Below are 9,701 nucleotides of genomic sequence, written 5' to 3'. Positions count from 1 at the left end.
TCACCGAAAATAAATATAATTTCCACTTTGTCTGCGCCAGAACGCGCCCTTCCGGCACCATTAATTTTTGTCGTCGTTGCAAACACTTTAATCACCAATACACACACACACACACACACAGAACCACGGTAACGGAAGATACAGGAAACACGTTAGTAGAACACAGTCTGTGCGACACTACAACACTTCTACGTCCAGTATTTCAAAGTCACTTCCAACTTTTGTGGTCCGGTATGTTTGCTTACGAGAACACAACAGAATAGTCCTGTTGAATCTTCATCGCGGTACTAATACTGATTACTTGGTCTATTTCGATACTCCGTCTGCATTCTCCTTGAAACAAGTGAATGGGGCTCATTTCGAACATCTTCTGTAAATATTAGGTAAGCTCAATTTGACTTTTAGTGGTGTACGTGTTGTAACATCTTGTTAACCCCCCCCCCCATTTGCCTTCAGTTGACATTGTATATGTAACTACGTGCCTCCATCACCATTTGACTTGAGTTGCGATTGTGTATGTCGCCCTTGTCCTCCTGGTAGCAATCTCAGGGGGCGCCATCTCTTGGGTGGGGGACGGGATGTACGTATTTGTAGACACTGCTAGTATATCTCTGAACCATGCTACAGTGTAGGAACATTTTTCCAGCTCCCACTGTTGTCTAGGATTACTACTGTAGGAGTTGGAGGTCCTGTCCAATGCTGGTCATGTTCCACATTTGATTTCACGCCGTTGTCAATTGGAGCTACGTAGAAACCCCGGATTTTCTGTATTATTGTTGTTATGATAAGATTTTGTAATTACGAACACAATGTTCCCACATAAAGAAACACATAGATATACAAGAGAAATCCCCAGCCGAAAGGAAAAATCTATTATTGACTACATATTCACACAGAGGAAACAGTGGAGATTCATCTTAGATGCAAGAGCATATAGAGGTTACGAGATTGGAAGTGACCACTACTTAGTAATTATGCAGTTACATGTTAATATCAAGACCAAGGACCTTGGTGATAACAAAAGGAAACCTAAAGAAAGAATAAAGGTATATAAATTGAGAGAAGAGGCAAGACAAAAAGATTATGAAGAGGCTGTGAAACAAAGGGTGGAAACATTGGAATGGCCCACTATGAGAGAAGATGAACTGGAAGAAATATGGAGTTTATATAAAGAGGCAATCTTAGGAGCGGCGGCCGAAATCTGCGGAAAGTCCAGCGGAAAGCAACAACAGAGAAGAACAGCATGGTGGACGAAAGAGATAAAAGAAATGGTAAAGGAAAAGAAACAACGGTGGAAAAATACCTACTCACAAAACATTTAAGTGACTATGAAGCTTATAAACATCAAAGATTAGTAGTGAAGAATATAGTGAAAGATGCAAAACAACATGGGAAAAATTTGGAGAAGCAATGGAAGGAAACCTACAAAATAACCAAAAGCTGTTCTACAAAGTATTAAAATCGATGCGAACAGAGAAGCAATGTCCTCTTAAGTTCATAAAAGACAAAAGGGGTAACCTCCTCCTAAGTGAAAATGACATTATGGAGAGGTGGAAAGAATATTCCCAAGAATTCCTTGGAGGAAATATGGAAATTGGAGAAAAGGAGAAAGATCAGACTGAGGAAGAAAAACAGCAACACCAAGAGGAGGGAGAAACTGAAGAAGAAACTGAAGAAGAAATAACTATGGATGAGCTAAATATAGCACTAAAGAAAATGAAACTAGGCAAAGCTGCAGGACATGACCAGATAGCACCTGAGATGCTTAAATTCATGGGCAAAAGTGGTCAAGACATACTACTTAAGATTATTAATCTCATTTGGAAAACAATAAAGATACCAGCTGAATGGGAGTGTAGTGTCATTGTGCCAATATTAAAAAAAGGAGACAATAGAGATTGCAAAAACCATAGTGGGATATCGTTATTGAGTGTGCCAGCGAAAGTATATGCGAGGATACTAGAAGATAGAATAAGGCAAGTGGTAGAGCCACAGCTAGATGAGGCACAGTGCGGATTCCGACCAGGAAGAAGCACACAAAACCTCATATTTACCATCAGACAGATCAGTGACAAACTGATGAGATAAGGAAAAGAGGCACATATGGCTTTCATAGATCCAGAGAAAGCCTTCGACAACATTCCGAGGGATGAAATATGGAAAATACTAAAACAAAGAAATGTTAGCAATCAATTAATTACAGCAACGCAGAGTCTGTATAAGAAATGTAGAAATTATGTCCGCACCTGCAATGCAGAGTCTCAAGAGTTTGAGACTATAGTAGGACTTAAACAAGGATGTATCCTTAGCCCACTCCTCTTTATTACCTTAATGGATGATGTTATTAAATCATGCAATGGGAAGGTACAGAAATTCAAGCTGGGGTATAGGTTTTTAAAACCAATATATATAAACCATTGTGCCTTCGCCGATGACATACTAATATTGGGAGATTCCGAAAGAAATTTACAAAAGAACGTGAGAATTTGAGAGAAAGAGTTAAAAAAGAGGGGCATGAAGATAAATGATAAAAAGACTCAGACCATGATGATGGCACGACAGCCAAATATACATCAGATTGCTTTGAATAATGGAACGACATTAGAACAGACTTGAGATTTTAAATACCTCGGGGTTATAGTGCAAAAAGATGATAGAATAGATGGTGAAATTAAAGCTCGATCCCAAGCCTCAGGGAGACTCTTTAATGCACTAAAGAGAAATTTCCTAAATAATCCATTAGTGACCAAAACTACGAAATTCCGTGTGTATAAAGTGATATATTTACCTACATTACTTTATGGTAGTGAAACCTGGACATTGACAAATAAACATAGGAGTAAAATACAGGCTTCAGAAATGAGATTTCTACGTAAAATAGAAGGGAAAACAAGAAGAGACAAAATTAGGAATCAGACCATTAGAGCTAGCCTGGGCGTATCACCAGTGCTTGAGAGAATCGAACAGAACCAGTTACGATGGTTTGGGCACTTACAAAGAATGGAGGACTCCAGAATAGCTAAACAAGCCTTGAATGCAAAGATGCAAGGAGCAAGACCACGCGGGAAACCCAGAAGAACATGGGAAGAAGATGTGAAGGCAGCTGTAGAGGCTAGAGGAGGAGAGTGGAGGAGAGCAAAGGAGCTGGCCCGAGACAGAATCCGATGGAAGACCCTCTGGGAAACCTCAACACCGCAAGGTAGAAGAGGATCGACTAAGTAAGTAAGTAAGTATGATAAGACCTTTCAAACGACATATTCTTCGAACCCCTCCCCTTGCTATTTGAAAAAATTGAGTTGACCCCAGCCTACCCCCTTGTGGGGGGCCGGGTAGGGAATGGTTGGCCTCAAAACGTTTACCCCTGAACATCATGGAATACGTGTTTCGCCATTTCTTCCTATTTACAGCCGATCTCACAATACCCAGGGTGGGGTGAGACTTTATGGACACCCTGTGTATATATATTCATACGAGAAATTTCCTTCTATAAATTATATGGTGTTGTTTACGGTTTGACCAAAACTGAGGAAACTAATTTTAATAAAAAAATCGCTGAGAAAAAACGATTTAGAATCATTGCATGCATTCTGAATTTTAGTGAAATGGATAGGTCACTGCGCATTGGAAATCTTTCGAATGTAGTGTTACTATTACTTCTTAAGGTAGCTCATTCAGGGAGTAAACTGTGGCTTCGTTCTACGTCTTTGACAGCTGTGGTCTGTGTTTTAAGTGAAAGGTAATTTTAACTAAATTTACACAAACTTGGCATGGCGTATAAATTATTTTTTTTCAATGATGAAGTATAGATAAAATATGTTTATCACATACGCATTTCTCTAATCTTTGAAGCCACAGTTATTGATTGGTCTGATTTATCATACGGTGCACAATAAGCAAATTCTGTAAAATACAATCATAATGTGGGTGTTAGGTACATTGCATATTACAACATAGGGGATGGAGGTAAGACCCAACCCATTCATAATCTCTCGTCATTTTGTTAAGGTAATGTGGTCAGCACCAAGCTCCGGTCCTGTTGATCTGCCAGGGTTGCACTTAGGCTTCTACCGACTGGACTACCGTGGATCCATAATATATGGATATTACGTCCACAAAATATTTCATATACGTAACAAAAATACGTTTTTATTATGATAAATTATTTTTACGAAAATGATAAATAAATTGAACCAAAGCAAACACAAACAAGTTGCATAATAATAAACAAATGGTATGTTTCTCCCAAGTCGTACGCGATGACAAAACCCTGTGTACTGTGTACAGTTCAGAAAAGAATGTAATTAACATATGTTAATTAATACTCATAAATATTCTGTCAGAGAACCTTGAACGAATTTTACTACTTTGTGCATAGAACGGCGGTACACTTACACATATCCTATCATATTATGTTGACACGTTTTACCAAAAAAGCATTAGGAGATACATTAAAACTACTTGGTGAAGGTATCCGAGCCAGGTACAAATTACTCGTTAGTTGTTACATCACTCTAACGAACCAGTTAAATCTGCTAAGCAGTTTAAAGACATATACAAGATGAAACTTGTAAGTATGAAAAATTGGTGGAGGGCAATAGAATTATAAGTAAGTAAGTTGAAACATTATCTTAAAGACATTTGACTTAATACCAGTTAAATCTTAATGAAAATTTTAGAAATTACTAATGTGAAAAATACAACCTTTTTAAGTACAAGTTCTTACTCTGAATATTTTTTGTGTACTAATAATTTCTTTTATAGTAGACGTGCCATCGAAAATTAACTTTTGAAAATGATATAAATAATTATGAACTTATATTAATAAATTCATGAATTTATGGTTCTAACATTTTCATGAATTCATAATAGAGTATTGCTATGCTTAATACTTAAGACAGCAACTTTTTCCAGAATGAATACTACATTATATTCAGATTTGTTCCTAATTTACTTTTAAAATTTTTCCAACAATTTACATGTTTTTAAAGTTTCTAAATTTCCAAGAATTCTAGTTAATTTCTCATGAAAAATATAACTTTTACATGTTGTTGAATACTGATATTTAATGAAGCACAATGCTGTTGTTTTAATTTTATATCGCTTACGTACAATATCCAAGTATACACCAAGGTCCTAGAATTTTATTAAAAATACAACATTCTCAATGATACGTAACTTGATTAAGATTTAAATTTCTTTGTTTTATTTTCAGATTCTTGTCGTGGTAGTCACAGCAACTCTGTTTCCCACAGTTTTTGCTTCCTACTTCGCACTTGTAGTGTACGCAGCTCCTGCAATCCATGTTTCCTCTGCTGTACCCTTGCCTGTAAAGGTACTTCATCATCATCTGCATTACCACACAAAAAAAGGTAAAGTGCTCCCCTGTGCATAGCAGCACGCCATGAAGGCGTATAGGGGGTGTGGGAGTAACGCCCCACACTTTCTTGATCAAGTCGTGAGCGGGGGTGATGTGATCAGCATCACGCCCCTAACCGCCTTTACCCCCCAGGGTTTCCCCCAGGTACCCATGTTATTCGACGCTGGGTGGGCGCCGGAGCCGCTTCCATCGTTATAAAAGTTCCCGGATTTGAACCAGCCGGGGATCGAACCCGGGACCCACGATCCCAGGCCGGGATATATATAGTATATACGATATACCACACGGTATATCGTATATACTATATATATCCCGGCCTGGGATCGTGTGTTCTTTGCGAGTGTCCCATCATAAATTTCATCATATCATCACTCACCCTTATCTTCGCGATTAACCAAAAGTGATAGAAAATCGAAGTAAATTAAAAACAAAATCAATAAATGACTTCGGTCTAAAATCTTCATGTCTTGACTGTAACGTTCTCCAAATATCGTCCAGTTTTCAGGTGGTAAGTTAGACAACATGCGGATGGAAGTAAACCAAATAATTATAATAGAAACTACTCTTACTCGTATTCAGTGTGTATTTCTTTAAAAAATTAATGTTTCTGGCAATAATAAAAGGAACCAATTTGTATAATGCATAAATAATTTAATTTTCGCAGCAATTTCCATATTAAGGGTTTCAAGAATAATTCCATACCTACATGTTCTTCATTATTGGTATTAAAATCATAATAATAGGACAAATGTGACAGTTCAGAATATCCTTGAATGTCCTCGCGACTTCTACATCGAATATCATACCAATTTTCGCATTCATGGAAATGTTCCAAGGAAAAGAATTAGACGAAAGCACTGTTACGATTAAAAGCTGAGGAATTCTTAGCAAGACTGAAGTAAACGTCTCTAGCGGATATCATCATCAAGTGGAACCACTAAAAAGCGAAGAAGCATACTGCTGTCAACACTGACTTCTAGAGTGAAACAATATAACATGCAGGCATTTTTAATTGTAAGCGTACAATATGTAAAATCAAGCTACTCGTAAAAATAAATGAATTCAATATTAAATATACTTTTTATTTCAAATCACATGAAAATGTACAAAATCCAGTAGAAACTACAATAGTAAAAAATGTAACTGCAGGTAAGCATTTCTGGTTTTGTTGCAATTAAATTGATACAGCATACGGCTATCCTATCAGGATTCAGTGCTTCAAGGTGGTGACCGTGTGGTAATGCAGATGATGATGAGGTACTTTTACAGGCACAGGTACTGGGTAAGGAACATGAATTGCAGGAGCTGCGTATACTACAGGTGCGTAGTAGGAAGCAAATGCTGTTGCTACGAGGGCTGCAAACACTGCCAAGGCAACAATCTGAAATTGAAATGAGTAAAATATCAATCTACTTGTACGTATCACCAAAATTGTTTTTCTCTTAAAAAATATTCACTTTGAAAAAGAGTTAATTATGCTAAGAATTTTGTGTTCTAAATTATTTTATGAATTAAGTATTCGTATTTCTTTCAAATTCAGCAATTTCATTAAAAACTATTGCTATTGTTGTTACATTACAGCATCAAATTTTATACGTAGTAAGAAACATCAATTTTTCATACTTACAAGCTTCATCTTGATTGTATATTTAGACTGATTTTCAGGCTCAAATGCTTTGTTTGACTGATAAATTGAAGAAGATTGGAACACCTTTTTATACTATTCTATCTCCAGGATGTCGTAAACACTTCACCGCAAAGAGAATATCGATGCCGATTTGAAAGGTACTCCAGCAATTGCATTATCTATCAAGGCTATTGGAAAGGATATTCTGTAGGAAGTGGTTTGGGCAATTCATGATGCAATAAATCTAAAGTTTCGACCAATGTGAAAACTGTAAGATAATTTTGAAAAATGTCCAAATTCAATCAATTCATTTACTTATTCAAATATATACAACACATTTCGAATTTTGTATTATAAGTAGTAATTTTCTCGCAATAATTTCGTCCACACTGTCAGTTATTTGCGACAATGAAAATTAATTACGACTTTCGAAAAAAAAAGTGAAGAAATGAGACAAAAAAATATTCATACACCATTTGGTTATTTATAATAGTGAATATTTTCCCCAGTACTTAATTGATATGATCTGACAATGATAGTAATCAGTGATCTTCTTAGCATTTTTTTTGTTCTCCTTGAAGTCGTATCAATCTCTTCTAAATTGAGATTTATAGCTAGCCTGAATTCATAACCCCTGTCGCCAGCCGTTGCTCTCTCAGGCATTCAAAGAATGTCACATCAGTAATTTACAAATCCTTCCTGGTCTATTGGAGTTAAGGTGCTGATCAGCTGGTATTTCAGGGCAACGACCAGGGAAGGAGGAAAGAGAACAAAACAGAGAGCAATGGGTGGTGTGGGGTCTTTTGCCTGGAATCGCCGAACAAGAAGGAACTGAGGAGATTGAGCGATCGAACACGTTTCGATATGAACAGCTATCAGCGGGGAATTGTATCATCAGAGACAGACAGGTATTGTTACTTCCAACCATGTTGATCTAGACTTGAAGGTATAAATCCGAAAGCTTGTGTTTTGCCATTTCCAAGTGTGTAGTTAGTACCTCTCGCCCATTACCATTAGGCTTACCTTGAAGGGCGAGTGCTCAAATGAGGAGGATGAATGATTAAGCGAGCTACATCACCCCCCTCAATGGTGAAGGTTCTTGGTTCGATCCCACGTACTCAGAGTGCGTTACGTGGATGGAGGTGCTGGAATTTTCATTCATTTCAGTTTGAAATAAATGAAAACTAAGAACATAGAACCGTCATGCCATTTTTGTGCCCGATTTCGTTCATCTCAGGCGGAAACGCAAAGAAAAATAAGATTTTATTTTAAATTAGGCTTCCTCATCCTCCAGATAGGTTTTCTCATTTCTAGGCAGAGAAAAGAAAGAATGAAAGTTATAATGAAAACATTAAATGAATAACAGGCTGCGTACGTATTTAAAAGTAGAGAATTTATAGAGTTACACGTGTTTTAATGCTAATATCAGCTGGGGAGAACCATTAAGCTATGATAGATGTCGAGTTCTAACTTGAGGATGAATCAGATGAAACCTATAGACCTCAAGTCAGAGTCGGTCACCCGCAAAATGTAAATTGCGGAGGAACCTGCGCCCCAGCTCCGTCGCGGTTATCCGCGTCGGGCTGGCAATTTGGTATCAGGAGCGTCCGGCATTCCGCGTGGCGGAAGGTTCGATGTCGGATTTTAGGGAGGCCCATTTCATCAAAAATGTGGCCAGCCCAGGGACGTCCGTGGACGATTCCCTATCAATCTGCTCCTGGTAGCTCTGTGGTTCACTCACGAACCCGGTACCATGGCTACGACAAATTCCCACCTGGGAAATATTTACCATCCAGAATTTTAAATAAGGAATAAGAAAAAGCATTTAGATTTGATGATTTCTTGCATTGACAGTGATTTTAGAATTTTTTTTATATGATCTTGGATACGAAAATTATGACAACGTTGGTTATGAGGATGCAGTAAGCTATAGTCAGCAGTAAACGATTTTTTACCCTTAACATTTTAATTAATTAACAACGTGGATTAAAAGTGGATTTTAAAGTTATTTATGAATGAGGAAAATAAATTAGTGCCACCGAGTCAGAGTCAATCGGCACTATGGTGCAGTTTAACGAGTCATGGCACAGAGTATGCTTGTTTGAGTCAATATTTTGTTATTATTATTAATTGAAATTCCTTAAAAGTTTAATTTAAATTTGGTTTAAAACTGACCGTAACTTGTAAAGGATTTAGAATGCTTGAACTATGACTGCTAAGACTTTTGCAACGAAGATATTACATTTTTATAAATATATAGTTTTGGGAACGAATAAGGCCCCGAGGACCACTCATTTATATTCTTAATGACTGAAGTCTCCTATCACCTCATGAAGGGAGCTTAGATTAAGGAGATAGTCAAGTTTATACGAGATAGTCACTTGCCTTATGTTTACTTAACTTACGCATACATTGCCTGAAAATTTTAATCCATGTTAATATGTAAAGAAACGAAACGCCAATTATATTCCTCGACACGCATGTACAAGGTTCGTACCGTGATTTAGGGTATAAACCGCCCGATTAATTAAAAGTTCTAGTTGAGAAGTAATAGATGTATTATTAGGCTGCAGTGACGAGAGATGTCCGTTCACAGGTAAGCAGTAGTGACGAGAATGAATCCGTACACAGATATACATATACTTATATGCTTTAAGCAAAGTTAGGCACAGCCAACTTATTTTGAATAACTAGAAG

The 9,701-nt window shown here is 37.2% G+C and overlaps 1 protein-coding gene across 1 annotated transcript; it reads left to right on the top strand.

Annotated features, from left to right (window-relative positions):
* The first annotated feature begins 2,859 nt into the window (after positions 1-2,859).
* Positions 2,860-3,222, top strand: LOC145980868 (uncharacterized). Its single transcript, XM_083113950.1, has one exon. The coding sequence runs from the start codon at positions 2,860-2,862 to the stop codon at positions 3,220-3,222; it is 363 nt and encodes a 120-aa protein (XP_082970076.1).
* The last annotated feature ends 6,479 nt before the right edge of the window (positions 3,223-9,701 follow it).

Source organism: Lepisma saccharinum, chromosome 28 (assembly GCF_977018435.1).
Source record: "Lepisma saccharinum chromosome 28, izLepSacc3.1, whole genome shotgun sequence".
In the NCBI taxonomy this organism is placed as follows: domain Eukaryota; kingdom Metazoa; phylum Arthropoda; class Insecta; order Zygentoma; family Lepismatidae; genus Lepisma; species Lepisma saccharinum.
This window is presented reverse-complemented; position numbering and strand designations above follow the sequence as displayed.